The sequence below is a fragment of the Taudactylus pleione genome, unplaced genomic scaffold, assembly GCF_031769625.1.
Source record: "Taudactylus pleione unplaced genomic scaffold, aTauple2 ptg001012l, whole genome shotgun sequence".
Taxonomy (NCBI): Eukaryota; Metazoa; Chordata; class Amphibia; order Anura; family Myobatrachidae; genus Taudactylus; species Taudactylus pleione.
The window spans coordinates 650,730-667,721 of NW_028285413.1; the positions used below are offsets into that span (position 1 = coordinate 650,730).

At 43.6% G+C, this 16,992-nt stretch overlaps 1 protein-coding gene across 1 annotated transcript in view; it reads left to right on the top strand.

Annotated features, from left to right (window-relative positions):
• LOC148454303 (usherin-like) overlaps nucleotides 1-16,992 on the top strand; it is a gene marked incomplete at both ends in the record, with an annotated part of 948,215 nt that overhangs the window by 603,988 nt on the left and 327,235 nt on the right. The window contains one exon of the mRNA XM_088461074.1: nucleotides 14,858-15,037. Within this exon, the coding sequence (XP_088317200.1) occupies nucleotides 14,858-15,037 (180 nt within the window). The remainder of the gene's footprint in view (nucleotides 1-14,857; nucleotides 15,038-16,992) is intronic.

Consider the following 16,992-nt stretch of genomic DNA (forward strand, 5'->3'; position numbering starts at 1 on the left):
GATCAGGCGCTTTTGATTCACGTGAATTGAAAACGTTTGGTTTTGGCAAAACTGCTCTTTAGTACAATAAATCTCCCCTTACGGATCTATTTAATAATATTATGCCTGATGTTTATGCTATAATGGTAAAAAAATTTCAAATATTAAGGAAACTGTACATTACATTTTTTTTTCTTACCTTCATACATACCATAATAAAATACTAGAAAGCAAGCTATGACCTGTATCCAGCACCAGAGATTCGTAGCACCGCCTAGAGTCCCGCTGCTCCTGCGTTAGGCGATGAAGGCTAGTGCCAGTCTGTGCTACGGTCCCCATAGAATGACATAAAAGCCTGTGCTTTGTGTACCGTTTTGTGAAGCATATGTGCTGAAGTGTTTAATATATGATAGGCAGTCTCTGCTGACCTCGCTCAAAGCCTGCCATGTCCCCTTTTTCACGCAGCGAGTGCTTTGATGTGTTCTGCTGTGAAGTACTTGTAAGGTTATGATGAATACGAATGATGACCGATATTAATTAAATAAAAAAAAAATACTAATAATTGCAGGACTGGTGACGAGACAGGGGTATCCACCCAGACAGCTCGGTGATTAATGCAAAAATAATACGTTGCCTCCACACGTTTCATTTTCCGTTGTTCTTGCGGAGTCAAATGAAAAAGCTGCCTCTCATCCTGGAGCTCTCACCAGTGATTGTCAGGCTGCCTTTCAAGCCATCAAAATGGCACTAAATGTTGCGAGGCAGGGCGGTGAGAGAACTTTCAAAAAGTCAGGACCCATTTGCCAAACATCCCTTGTAGAAAATGTATTCCGTTCTCCGCAGAATTTTCTTTCATTCCTCTCCACTGAGAACTTTACTGATTTCTCCCAGTGGAATCTTCTGGAATTTATCGGTTCATGGTTGGCAGTCACAGATTAAGGTAAATGTCGATCTGTAATGACCCTCTACATGTTAGTATTGCAGTAAAGCCAGGCTTTTATGTCAGAGATATCGGAGAGGGAGCTATTACACATGACAGGGGTGATCAAGGGACTCCAGTCCAAGGCAAGCATTATTAAATATTGACTAGTTCTGTGATTTATGTAGAGCTATAAGGAAAAAGTGACTTTTTAACCATTATATATTCTTCAGCAAGGAAAAGCAGCCATTTATCTCCCGGCAGTAATAAAGATCTGACTCCCTGCATATTTTAGTGGTGGGAAAAGCTGATCTTGGGAATGAGGCAAATTCTTTCCTCCTAATGGGGCTAGTTTGCTCAATTTGTACAGCAGGTAAACTCAGGGGAAAAAACATATCACAAGACATGACAGGTAGGAAGGAGCGAGGGGGAAGGGGGGAATTAATTGGCCGTAGATTTTAGGCAAATTACAATTTTTTTTTTAAAAACCTCATACAGTAGTCTGTGATGATTAAAATCCAGCCAACGTGTACAGTACAAACACGTTCAGTGAATGGGCATCTGCTTTAGGTGCAGAATAAAATAAATTCAGGCTAACCCGAAAGCTGAAGAAAGGCACCTGAAAGGTCGATATCATTATATTTTATTTAAAAAAGTGTCAGTAGAGTCAGTGGTGTAACTAAGGTATTTGGAGCCCAGGGCAATTAAAAAAAAAAAAGGAGCCCTCACCCCAAATAGGTGCACGCGCCTCCAGCGAGCCGTGAAAAAGTGGGCATGGTCACATGCCAAAGGGGCGAGGTCACTGGAAAATGGGGGCGTGGCAACATTCCTTTCCATTCCATATGCACCTTAATGCCCCAAGTATTAGTGCTCCTCTTGCAATGCCCACTATAGTACTGCCCCTTACGCAAAGTCCCCAGTAGCAGCGCCCCGTATACAGTGCCCCCAGTAGTGCCCCTTATACAGTGCCCCCAGTAGTGCCCCTTATACAGTGCTGCTAGTAGTGGTCTAATCCACATCATCCACCCTGGTCTTTGGACTTACAGACCATAGCTCTCTGTTCCATTAACTATTGGATCTCACTCATCCCCACTAACCAGCTATTATCCTTTACACATTGGTTTACACAAGCACTGACCATCAACACTGACCAAGTTGGTGCATGTGCATGTTTTTCAGCTTACTGTGGTTTAAGCACACATCTTGTGCAGGTTTTCGATTTTCTATGGTTTAGCATTTCTTATATAATAATAAACCATTTTCTTTTTATCTGAACTTCTGGTTTGGTGCAATATATACATGGTTACAAATTACAGCTTTTATCTGTTATAAGGTATTTGCTCCCATGGGAACGCCTCCGTCTGGGCAGCCATCCCCCCCGACCCGCCCACCAAAGGGGGCGTGCTGTCACTCAACAACAACAGCACGCCCCCTTTGGTGCAAGACCCGGAGCGATGTTTTGCCCGTCGCTATCCGGGTCTCGCGCATGCGTACGACGGAGCCGGCGCTCTGGGCCAGCATCGACCCAGTTGCGAGCGCTCAGCGCTTGCGACCGGGTCTGAATCAGGCCCTCAGTGCGCTAATACATATATAATTTATTCTGTGAAGTTTTTTGTCCAAATTAAGTGATGTCATCCTAATTCATCCAGTTTAAGGTCCATTCTTGGCTCCCTGGATCAAAGTTCTCACTGGAGCACTATGCCGTGAGGTCCAACCGGTACCCCAAATACTCCATTAGGCATACCAGACCAATTGCCACCCCTCTGTGAAATTTTCATCCAAATCCATCCAGTGGAAGGCCCAGAACAGGCTCCCTGGGTCAAAGTTCTGCCCAACATACAGCAATGGTAGGTCCGACCAGAACCTCAACCCCGTAGTATGTCTTCTGGGGTCCAATGTTACCATCCATCCAGTAGAAGGCTTAGAACAGGCTCCCCGGGTCAAAGTTTTGCCCAGCATACAACAACGGGAGGTCTGACCGAGTCCTTAACCCCCCCTAAAACCTGGCCTGGATTCAACTGGACCACCTTGTGTTTGTTTCATCTCAGTCGGTGCCGGGGTGTCCGAATGCATAACCACATGAGCAATCAAACAAACAGACCAATACATTTTATATATACAGTAAGATAGAGAGATTCTGATCCCACAGCTAGTCCTGATCACCCTATGAGGCTGCAGTGTTAGTGGCAGGGTATTTGAGGAAGTGGTGATTTCTGCCCCAGATCAATCACTGTGCTTCCACCTGCCAGTGTAAATAAAGTATATATTGTATACAGCCCCTTAACCCCCATCCTTCACCAACCTCAGTCGTATTTCTTTGTTGCTTTATGTATTTCTGAAGCATCATGAATCGACTCCTGTCATTGTTGATTTTATGTCACAGTCATGGGATTTTGAGGCTGTGTTCCCGGGCTGGGCCTTGGACCTGTAATACTCAACTCGGATGCTCTCTGGAGGAGACTTGGTTTGATGAAGTTTCTCCACATGAGAGGGTGCAGTAAACTGGTAGAGGTTTGGTATAACATGGAGACTACTTGATGCGGCTGGAAAGCTGTATAGAGGACGGTGATCGCACTGGAGCTACTAGATGCAGCTGGAAGCCGCGATGAGGATGGTGGTAGCACGGAAGCTACTTGTTGCGGCTGGGCAGCCATAGGGTAGTTAGTGGTAGCATGAAAGCTAGTTGATGCAGCTGGGTAGCCGGAAACTGATTGGTGGTAGCACGGGGCCTACTTGATGAGGCTGAGTAGCCATAAGGTGATAATGGTGGCAGCACGGGCTGCTTGGTGCGGCAAGGGAGCCGTAAGATAATGGTGGCAGCACGGGCTGCTTGGTGCTGCTAAGGAGCTGTATGATAATGGTGACAGCACGGGCTGCTTGGTGCGGCTAGGGAGCCGTATGATAATGGTGGCAGCATGGGCTGCTTGGTGCGGCTAAGGAGCCGTATGATAATGGTGGTAGCACCTACGGAGCGCAGTGGGGAGGCTCTCTTAGTTTAGACTAAGGGCTTGTTGCACTGGCAACTTGTGTCAGCAGTAGGGATCCTTTTATAGGGATCACAGGGTGCTGGTAGGCTGAGAAGGAGAAGCCTCCTCATTGGTGGCAGTGGAGTCACATGGGCAAATCCAAGATGGCCGTGCCCATGGACCGGAGGACGGGGTTTCCAGCCCATGAGTACTGTAGCTAGAGCAGTCAGCGGGAGTCAACATGGTGGAGAGAAGACAGCGGGACCTGCCGGAGAGGACAGCAGCACAGCGCGGGAGCCGGAGAACGTGGCAGGACAGTACCCGCAAAGGTAAGTGCCGGGGTCTGATTCTGGGGTCTCGTCGGCAGGCTGTGACAGTACCCCCCTCTTCGTGAGTGGCCACTGGACACTTTCTTGGTTTATGAGGAAGTTTCCTATGAAAAGGTCTTGACTGGATGAGGAGCATGCACATCGGAAGCATTTACCTAGATTCTTTCTTCCAGACCATAACCCTTCCAGTGAATGAGGTATTTTATACGATTTTATCGACAACGAGAGTCCAACATTCTGTCAACTTTAAACTCCTGTCTTTGCTGAGTTTGGAAACTAGAAGCCTTAGGAGAATTCTTCTGGAATCTGTTGAGGATCGATGGTTTCAGAAGGGAAATATGAAAGGAATTGGGAACGTGAAGCTATGGAGGTAGACTTAGTTTGTAAGCCACTGGATTCAGAACCTTAGTAATTGGAAACGGACCAATATAACGTGGAGCGAATTTCATTGAAGGAACTCTGAGTCTGATGTTTCGCGTGGAGAGCCAAACCATATCACCAGATTGAAGGCTAGGTACAGCTCGTCTTCTGCGGTCAGCAAATTTCTTATACCGAGCTGATGTTTTGGTAAGCGCGGACCAAATCTTTCTCCAAATATCAGAAAACTGTTGAAGGGACATCTTGGCGACTGGCACATTTAGTGTTGGAAGAAGAGGGAAATCTGGAACCCAAGGATGATGACCAAATACTGTAAGAAAAGGAGTTGAATTGGTGGATGAGTGATAATGAATGTGAGCAAATTCAGCCCATGGGAGAAGATCAATCCAGTCATCTTGGGAGGATGAGATAAAGGTACGAAGTATGTGTTCCAGGTCCTTATTGACTCTTTCGGTCTGTCCATTGGTCTGGGGATGATATGCGGTGGAGAATTTAAGTTTCACTCGAAGAGCCGAGCAGAGTGACCTCCAAAACTTTACCACAAACTGTACTCCTCTGTCGGAGATAATTTCTTGTGGAAGACCATGAAGTCTGAAGTTCTCTCTTATAAAATTTTGAGCAAGTAGCGATGCAGACGGAAGCCCAGTAAGAGGTATGAAATGGGCCATTTTGGAAAATAGGTCCACGATAACCCAGATCGTGTTGTAGCCTCGAGATGGAGGAAAATCAGTGATGAAATCCATTGACAAGTGGGTCCATGGTGTTAATGGAATAGCTAGTGGTTGAAGCTGTCCGAATGGATCCTGTCGGGGTACCTTGTGCTGGGCACACTTTACACATGACAATACATAATACGTTCCCTTTCATTGAGGGCCACCAACAGGACCGCTGGATGAATTCAAGAGTCTTGTCCATTCCCAAGTGACCAGAAGACTGAGAAGCATGAGCCCACAGTAGTAACTTCTTGCAGAGATGAGGCGCAATGAATGTTTTCCCAACAGGTGGAATCGGGGTCACATTAGTAGTGGAAAAAATTGTTGGCTTCAAGATCGGATGAGGTTGTTCCATGGAAGACTCAAGACCACCCTCCATGGAACGGGATAGAGTGTCGGCCTTGATATTTTGGGATCCAGGATGATAGGAGAGCTTGAAGTTGAATCTTGAAAAGAACATTGCCCATCTAGCCTGTCGAGGATTCAAACAATTAGCAGATTTTATATATAACAGATTTTTATGATCGGTGTAGATGGTGATTGGATATTGAGCCCCCTCCAAGAGGTAACTCCACTCCTCAAGTGCCAATTTTATAGCAAGCAGTTCTTGATCACCAATAGCATAGTTCCTCTCTGCGGGCAATACTTTTCGGGAAAAGAATCCACAGGAATAAAGTTTTTCATCTTCGAATCGTTGGGACAGAACGGCTCCAACACCTACATTGGAGGCGTCCACCTCCAGAATAAATGGTCGAGTTAAATCTGGTTGTTTCAGGATTGGGGCAGAGACTAACGCTTGTTTAAGGAGTTGGAATGCGGAAGTAGCTTTGACAGGCCATTTGGTTGGGTCTGCAGTATTGCAGGTGAGGGCTGAGATGGGTGCCACTAACGTTGAGAAACCCTTCACAAATTTACAGTAATAGTTGGCAAAGCCTAAGAACCGCTGTATGGCTTTCAGAGATGTCGGAAGAGACCAATCAAGAACAGCTTGGAGTTTAGCAAGATCCAGTTGAAGATCAGTTCCAGAGATGATGTATCCCAGAAATGGTACGCTTGATACTTCAAAAACCACACTTCTACAGCTTGCAGAAGAGTTGGTTGGAGCTTAACCTAGAAAGGAAGTCTTCAACTTGATTCCGATGGCTCTCTAGATCCTGAGAGAAAGTCAATATATCATCCAAGTAGACAACCAGACTTTTGTACAGAAGATCTAGGAAAATGTAATTGACGACGAATTGAAAAACAGCTGGGGCATTGTAGAGGCCGAAGGGCATAACGAGATACTCGTAATGCCCATCCCTGGTGTTGAAGGCTGTTTTCCATTCATCTCCAGGGCGAATACGAATTAAATTGTAGACGCCTCTTAAGTCGAGTTTGGTGAAAACTGTGGCTCCTTTGACCCTGTCAAACAATTCAGTTATGAGGGGAAGAGGATAGTGATTTTTAATGGCTATGTCATTGAGACCTCGCTAATCAATGCATGGGTGCAACCCACCATCTTTCTTTTTGATGAAGAAAAATCCAGCCCCAGATGGAGACGTGGAAGGTCGAATGAAACCTTTACTCAAATTTTCCTCAATGTACTCAGACATGGCTTGAGTCTCTGGAAGAGAGAGAGGATATGTTCGACCTCTGGGAGAGTTTTTCCCTGGCATCAGGTCTATTTTACAATCCCAGTTACGATGGGGAGGTAATACATCTGCATTCTGTTCACTGAAGACGTCTAGAAATTTAGAGTAGAATTTTGGCAGGCCTGCCGGAAGCTGTAGATCAGAGGATCGAACAGGAACAACCTGATGAAGGCAATTCTTAAAACAATCAGAACTCCAGGAGATGATTTGCATAGTTGTCCAGTCAATTTGGGGGGAATGTCTCTGTAGCCAGCGTAGTCCAAGAACTAGAGAGTGAGAGGCTTTGGGAATTACTAGGAAGGATAAATCCTTGGTACCACTGGTGATGTGACTACCATCGATGGCGGTTAGAGTGACGACTCGAGGTAAAGCTTAAACAGGAATCTGATGTTCTCGGACAAAGTCCATAGTCACGAAATTCTCTGCTGCTCCGGAATCAAAAAGAAGTAGAGTAGCTCTAGAACCTCGTGGAAGCTTCAACTGAGCCTGGATGGTGGAATCTGACTTCCTATGAGAATCAATGGCAACTCCTAACTTAACCTCTCTGTCATAAGTTAGGAGGAGGCGTTTCCCGGACGAATGGGACAGGTTTTGACTAGATGTTGAGATGACCCACAATACATGCAGAGATTCTGTCTCTGTCTTTTCTGTCGTTCCTCAGCAGACAAACGGGAGCAATTGACCTGCAAGGGTTCTTCGGCCACGGGTGGTGAATGTAGTCGAGGAGCTGGACATCGAATCTGCCCCTCTCCATGGCACGCTCTCGGTGCCGTAGATCTACTTTGTTGCAGAGAGAAATTAAATCATCCAGTTTAGGTGGAAGGTCACGGGAGGCCAGATCGTCTTTGAGTCTCTCAGAGAACCCAGCCCAAAAGGCTGCTATGAGGGTGTCCTCATTCCAGTTAAGTTCCAACGCCAGGGTCTGGAATAGAATGGCATACTGTCCTATAATTTTGCTGCCTTGCCGAAGACGTAGAATGTCTGCTGAGGCAGAAGTGGTCCTCCCAGGTTCGTCAAAAATCCTGCGAAATGTGGAAACGAATTCTGGGTAATTAGCAAGAAGAGGATCCGATCACTCCCAGAGAGGTGAAGCCCAATCAAGAGCTTGCCTGGAGAGCAAAGAGATTATGTAGGCTACTCGGGTCCTTGCTGTCGGGAAATTGGATGGTTGAAGCTCAAAATGGATCTCGCACTGGTTTATAAACCCTCTGCAAAGTTTGGGGTTGCCATTGAACTTGCTTGGAGATGCCAGCTGGAGTCGACCAGCGGGTGGTGCCAAGGGAGGAGGCAACACAGAAGGAGGGGCTGCAACTTGAATATTTACCAGAGCGGGGTTAGATAACACAACCTGAATGCTATCCAAGCGAGATGACATGTCCTGAATGAATTGGATAAGCTGTATTTGTGAAGTCTCTTGTCTTTCCAGACGAGATAGAACATCCTGGGAAGAATCCACTCCAGATCCCTGACCACTTGCCGAGTCCATCGGGCCATTGCAAACTGTCACAGTAGTGGAATTTTGAGGCTGTGTTCCCGGGCTGGCCCTTGGACCTGCATTACTCAACTCGGATGCTCTCTGGAGGAGACTTGGTTTGATGAAGATTCTCCGCATGAGAGGGTGCAGTAGACTGGTAGAGGTTTGGTATAACACAGAGACTACTTGATGCGGCTGGAAAGCCGTATAGAGAACCGTGGTAGCGCGGGAGCTACTAGATGTGTCTGGAAACCGTGAGGAGGATGGTGGTAGCACGGAAGCTACTTGTTGTGGCTGGGCAGCCATATGGTGGTTAGTGGTAGCATGGAAGCTACTTGATGCGGCTGGATAGCCGGAAACTGATTGGTGGTAGCACGGAGGCTACTTGATGTGGCTGAGTAGCCGTAAGGTGATAATGGTGGCAGCACGGGTTGCGGCTGGGTAGCTGTAAGGTGATAATGGTGGCAGTACAGGCAGCTTGGTGCGGCTAGGGAGCCGTATGATAATGGTGGCAGCACGGGCTGCTTGGTGCGGCTAAGGAGCTGTATGATAACGGTGGTAGCACCTATGGAGCGCAGTGGGGAAGCTCGCTTAGTTTAGATTAAGGGACTTGTGTCAGCAGTAGGGATCCTTTTATAGGGAACGCAGGGTGCTGGTAGGCTGAGAGAGAAGGAGAAGCATCCTCATTGGTGGCAGTGGGCAAATCCAAGATGGCCGTGCCCATGGACCAGAGGACGGGGTTTCCAGCCTGTGAGTACTGTAGCCGGAGCAGTCAGCGGGAGTCAGCGTGATGGAGAGAAGACAGCGGGACCCGCCGGAGATAACAGCAGCACAGCGCGGGAGCCGGAGAACGCGGTGGGACAGGACCCGCAAAGGTAAGTGCGGGGACCTGACTCTGGGGTCTCGTCGGCAGGCTGTGACATTTTAGAAGTAATATTGAGTCAAGTCCTCAAGTGATCTCTCTCTCTCTCACACCTCTCCTCTGTCTCTCTCTTCCACCAACCCCCCCCCCCCCCATCATCCGGCTCAGGTCTCCTAGCCACCAGCTGTTTGGGAGGTTGAGTTATTGAACATGGTCAACCCAGCTGGAGGAGAGAGTGACCCAGGAGAGGAAAGTTGGAGAGACAGGAGTGGGAAAGAAAAGAAAAAAAACAGTCAGTAGTGATGACAACAGTTAGTAAATAAATGAACAAAGAACCAGTGGTGGAACCTGGAAGTAGCCCCCCTCCCTTCTAAGCCCCATCCTGAGTTCATAACATGCCAAACGGTAATGCATAACATGACTGCCAAGCAATGCAGACAGCATCCCAGTGTACAGTAATCTATTGCTCTGTTATTCAAATAATTATAATAAACTCAGACACCTTTAAACTCCCCTGAGTCTGATGTCAGCGGAGCTGCTTGGAGGCTGGGCCGTAGACAGCCGTCCCTGGCCTCATTACTATGGGGGCAGGGCCTAATGGTGGGAGGCGTTGCCATATTTTGATATACCTTCTAATATTAATCCACATGAGATGACCATTTAGTGGCCTAATGTTGTGAGTGTTTGTGACATAATAAATCATGCTTTGGACGTATTACACTGTTTTCATTTCCATCTTCTTTGAGTCTCGACTCCTGTTATTGGGAGATTGGATGTTACATAATCGCTACATTGAAGATAAGATCCTCATTGATCACGTACAGAATTGTCTTGGGACTGTGTGATACAATAGATGATCGACAGCAACAGCGAGGAGAAATAACTTTTTTGTTGTGCATACATAGACATTTTCCCAGTAGTGATTATAGTGTCACATGTTCCGGGAACTGCTGCCTGTCTAAACCATGCTATGCATCAAAGGATAGGTGTACGAGACACATCTGTAGAATATAATAATAATAATAATAATAGTTGCTTATGTATCTATTTATACCACTCACACACTAAAAATTGCTACACAGTTGGCACAATATATAAAAGTCTCACATCCAGTAACATGTACAGTATAATAGACACATTATATTTTTATAGAAAAATGCTTTGCCAGCCTGGTCTTGTTAGTAAATCAGAGCAAGTAAACTTAGAGAACCCCCTTCAGGTTTGCTGTCCCAAAACCCGATGCTGCACCCAAAGAGTTAATCCAAATCTTTTGATTACCATTCACAATAGAATGTATTTTATTGCCATAAATCAGTCTTAGCCACACTTATATTATTCTCTCAGGACGGCCAGTCCAATTCAAATCAATACAAGTGCAAGTGACTCAATCAATCTAGATATTTGATTATGGATTTCAGCCTCTAAGTCCTCGGCTACCTCTCTCAGAACTTCCCCAGAGAGCCCAAAATCTCTATTGACATCTGTGAATTATGAACACCAATTGTAAAGGGAGATAATCTTCATTTACATAATGCTTGCGCTCTGTTACGGGTGCCACAGCACGACTTCCAAGATGAAATTGTCTCACGCGTGTTCTACCTTATAAGAAAAAATATAGATTACTAAACCATTGGTACCAAAGATCCGCGGAGAATTATTGGCTTGGTGATTAAGAGCGCTGACAATAAACACAATATAACAGATGAGGCGCGCGGTTCTAGGCACCTCAGTGTAAAATCCATTGTACACAGTTTTTGACCTAGAATACATATGGTCCTGTATTTTAAACAGAAAACCTTTAAAACGACAGCAGTGGTGTAATTGGGCTAATTAGAGTCTATTATTCTGTATCCTGGAATATGTGGGAATGTTATGGAGCCCACACAGAATTAGATATAAATACATCTTTTTTACCTCCATCATAATGTTTATTTGCACTATGCATGCGTACCAAAGTGCTGTACACGCATACCAAAGCACATGCCAGTCGAGTCGCATTTTATACACTCTTTTTTTTTTTTGTAAAGTGTGTCAAGATGAGTGTGGGAGAGGGTGTGTAGATACGGCTGAAATACAGTAAGGATGCGTTCTTGCAAAATGAGTCCTATGCTGAGTACCAAACAGACACATGTACAGTACTGAGAATGTAGAGTAAGTATTATTTTATTTTTTTTATCATTTAATAAAATGCAAAGAAAGAGAAATCTAAATCAAATCATTATTTGGTGTGACCACCCTTTGCCTTCAAAACAGCATAAATTCTTCAATTCTTCTAGGTACATTTGCACACAGTTTTTGAAGGAACTCGGCAGGGAGATTGTTCCAAACATCTTGGAGAACCATAGGTCTTCTGTGGATGTAGCTTACCCATATCCTCCTGTCTCTTCATGTAATCCCAGACAGACTCAATGATGCTGAGATCGGGGCTCTATGGGGGGGCCATATCATCACTTCCAGGACTCCTTGTTCTTCTTTACGCTGACAATAGTTCTTATTGACTTCGGCTGGATGTTTGGGGTCGTTGTCCTGCTGCAGAATAAATCTGTAGCCAATCAGAAGCCTCCCGGATTGTATTGCATGGTGGATAAGTACCTGCCTGTATTTCTCAGCATCGAGGACACCAAGAAACGGGGGACCATAGTCACAATGTCCAGGCAAGGAAGCTTAGTGCAGAGTCCAGAGCATGCAGGGTGCCTGGGACAGCAACTGTAGCCAATAGAGCCACCTGGCGTGTCCAAAGGATGCCCCAGGCAGTGTTATTCGTCCTAGTGTTGGTGGCCCCACTCCTCAGTGTGACATCTGCCCCAGACAGGGGGGCAGCACAGTGCGGAAAATTGCCAGTTTACAGAGCTGGGTGGCTCACTTGTGGGTTATTGACCCCAAGTTTTGAACTGATGATGATGACGTCCATCTGCCGCAGTGGATAGGCTGAATATATACTTTCTATCAGAATATTGATGCTTAGAATTACTGTGAAATGAGCGATCCATTCGCAGTGATGAAGGAGAAGACTGCTGATATGCTTATTATCGTCTTCTTTAAAAATAAAAAAAATACATTTGGGTTGTTTGATTTGTATAATGTTTTTACTATCAGTGCGAAACCTCATCTCCTGTCTGGGCGCCGTGTGGTCTGCTGGAGTGATTAGGAGCTTTGTTAGACCCTGAATCAATGGTCGTTTTCTCAAATCTCTGTGGTGTCAAATTGTGGTCTGTTGAACTACATCAAATTGTCGCTACGATACACTTCAACCTAGGAGCGTCGTAGGCCGTGATGTTTTTTGTGGTGCTATTTGTTTGGTCTATTCTTTAATTCTTATAACCAGTTCCAGAAATAAGAAGAAAGTTGTGAAATAATCTCATAAATGAATCAAATAAGTGTCTGCTCACTTATCCAATGTATGGAAGCTGTTCACCTTCTAGATCTACATTATATATCATGTATCACCTTCTAGATCTACAGTATATATCATGTATCACCATATAGATCTACAGTATATATCATGTATCACCATATAGATCTACAGTATATATCATGTATTACCTTCTAGGTCTACAGTATACATCATGTATCACCTTCTAGATCTACGGTATATATCATGTATCACCATATAGATCTACGGTATATATCATGTATTACCATATAGATCTACAGTATATATCATGTATCACCATATAGATCTACAGTATATATCATGTATTACCTTTTAGATCTACAGTATATATCATGTATCACCTTATAGATCTACAGTATACATAATGTATCACCTTATATATCTACAGTATATGTCATGTATCACCTTATATATCTACAGTATATGTCATGTATCACCTTATAGATCTACGGTATACATCATGTATCACCATATAGATCTACAGTATATATCATGTATCACCATATAGATCTACAGTATATAGCATGTATCACCTTATAGATCTACGGTATACATCATGTATCACCATATAGATCTACAGTATATATCATGTATCACCATATAGATCTACAGTATATATCATGTATCACATTCTAGATCTACAGTATATATCCTGTATCACCTTCTAGATCTACAGTATATATCATGTATCACCTTATAGATCTACAGTATATATCATGTATTACCTTCTAGGTCTACAGTATATATCATGTATCACCTTTTAGATCTACAGTATATATCATGTTTCACCTTATAGATCTACAGTATACATCATGTATCACCTTATAGATCTACAGTATATGTCATGTATCACCTTATAGATCTACAGTATATGTCATGTATCACCTTATAGATCTATGGTATACATCATGTATCACCATATAGATCTACAGTATATATCATGTATCACCATATAGATCTACAGTATATATCATGTATCACATTCTAGATCTACAGTATATATCACGTATAACCATATAGATCTACGGTATATATCATGTATCACCTTATAGATCTACAGTATATATCACGTATAACCATATAGATCTACAGTATATATCATGTATCACCTTCTAGATCTACAGTATACATCATGTATCACCTTATAGATCTACGGTATATATCATGTATTACCTTCTAGGTCTACAGTATATATCACGTAACACCATATAGATCTACAGTATATATCACGTAACACCATATAGATCTACAGTATATAGCATGTATCACCTTATAGATCTACAGTATATATCATGTATCACCTTATAGATCTACAGTATATATCATGTATCACCATATAGATCTACAGTATATATCATGTATCACATTCTAGATCTACAGTGTATGCCATGTATCACCTTATAGATCTACAGTATATATCCTGTATCACCTTATAGATCTACGGTATACATCATGTATCACCTTATAGATCTACAGTATATATCACGTAACACCATATAGATCTACGGTATATATCACGTAACACCATATAGATCTACAGTATATATCACGTAACACCATATAGATCTACAGTATATAGCATGTATCACCTTATAGATCTACAGTATATATCATGTATCACCATATAGATCTACAGTATATATCATGTATCACATTCTAGATCTACAGTGTATGCCATGTATCACCTTATAGATCTACAGTATATATCCTGTATCACCTTATAGATCTACGGTATACATCATGTATCACCTTATAGATCTACAGTATATGTCATGTATCACCTTATAGATCTACAGTATATATCATGTATCACCTTATAGATCTACGGTATATATCACGTATCACCTTATAGATCTACAGTATATATCACGTATCACCATATAGATCTACAGTATATATCACGTATCACCATATAGATCTACAGTATATATCACGTATCACCATATAGATCTACAGTATATATCACGTATCACCGTATAGATCTACAGTATATATCACGTATCACCATATAGATCTACAGTATATATCACGTATCACCATATAGATCTACAGTACATATCATGTATTACCTTATAGATCTACAGTATGTATCACGTATCACCATATAGATCTACAGTATGTATCACGTATCACCATATAGATCTTGGTGAGTACTAATATCATTGTATGTGACGTCTGTTGTGTCCTTGATATGTTGTTATTGTATTACCAGGTGATGACATTCGCAGTATTACCCATTTCAAAAGGATATTGCATGAAAGTGAAGAGAGTGAAGAGTGGGTCTCCATCCGTGGTCTGGTCCCGTTTTCTAGTTACACCGTTGTAGTGAATGCGTCTAACAGCCAGGGTCATGTGACAAGTGACCCCAGCGTAATCACTATGCCTCCCGGAGGTAGGTACAACTGTGCCAATGGCGTTCTGCGTGTATGCTGTGGTAGCACATCAGTTACGTGTGACTTCATGCTATTAGGAGAACCACAAATTGATAGCAAAGCTCCAGGAAAGCCAAGTAGCATGAAGGGGGGCATTCAGTTAGCTGCAGGGTTTACCTCGTGACTAAATGGCGGCAAAAAGCCCTGCAGCGCAGGGAAATGCTGCCATTAAATATCCTTTTATTCACACCGACAAATCATGATTCCGGTGCTGAAACCCACCGGTTCCACGTAAATTGTGCTACAAGGTTCAGTCCGACTGCGGGGACTTACGCGTGGGATAATACCTGGTGATTGAATAGCTTTGGTGCAGCATTTAACCACAATTATTGAATACCCCCCACATGTGAGTAGTCCAAACAATGTTTCATTTTGGGAGTAGTAAACCTGTTACAGAAACCTACTCCCATTTCTATCAGTAATCTGAAATATAGGGACTTTGCATAAATATCCTGGTTGAATGTTCAGACCCCCAATGATAGGCTACTTTGGGGGGGGGGGCTTACTATATAGACCAGTGTTTCTCACCTCCAGTCCTCAAGTACTCCCAGCAGGTCATGTGCACTGAATTTCTTAAATCATGCACAGGTCAGTTAATCTGTTATGCTGGCTCAGTAATTATCCCACCTGTTTCTACAGATAGAAATCCTGAAAATATGACCTGTTGTACTTGAGGACTGGAGTTGAAATCCACTAACAGACTACTGATCTCTCTTCACATTCTCACTGCAGAGACCCATGGATTTATTACTACAGACAGGACCCTCCGACATGACCAAAAGGAACCAAATACTCTGCTCCTGGACCTGCCAGTAATTTACAATTGCAGTCATCTTAGTTGAACTATTTTAATAGAACAGGAATAAAATATATGCACACAATCCAAAGCACAAGTGAGATCGTTACTGTTTTTGCATTTGTGAGTTGAACTAGTTAATTTATGAGAAGGGAGATTAAACGCAAGTTACTGCCATTGTAAATTGCCTGCAAATTCCAGGAGCCCCGCAGTTTGTACTTGGTGTATAGGGTCATGTTGGAGAGTATGCTACACAGAATCCTGAATGAAGACTCATTACATAGACCTCTCTGGTAGAGTTACTTATACTTGCCTACCCTCCCGGTATTCGTGGGAGGCGCATGATTTCCCCCCTCCTGCACCCCAGGAAGGGTATACACTTCTCCTGCATTTTGCCCACTTCCACTAGAATATTACCAGGGATCGACGGGTCCGTGTTTTGGGGACGAGGCCTAATGGTGTGATTCAATGAGAATTGCATCATTTAGCCACGCCCTATCCAGCTTGGGGCGTGACTTAATAATGCATCCCACCCCCAACTCCGCTCCACCTGCTTCTCTTCCCCAGGCTTCTACTTGGGAGGAGAATTTATAAGTTGGCAAGCATGGATATTTACTAAAGAAGTGTTGCCCATAGCAACCAATCAGATTCTAGCTAACATTTGTCTACTGCATTCTAGAAAATTAGAAATATAAAATGAATGGTTCGTATGGGCAATATCCCCACTTGTCTATTTTAAAAGCTTCAGTAAATGTAGTGATCCCATTTGCATTATAACGACATGCATTTGCAGGCTTATTACAGCGTCACCCATTTGCAGGCTTATTACAGCATCACCCATTTGCGGGCTTATTACAGCGTCACCCATTTGCGGGCTTATTACAGCGTCACCCATTTGCAGGCTTATTACAGCGTCACCCATTTGCGGGCTTATTACAGCGTCACCCATTTGCAGGCTTATTACAGCGTCACCCATTTGCAGGTTTATTACAGCATCACCCATTTACAGGTTTATTACAGCGTCACCCATTTGCGCGCTTATTACAGCGTCACCCATTTGCAGGCTTATTACAGCGTCACCCATTTGCAGGCTTATTACAGCGTCACCCATTTGCAGGC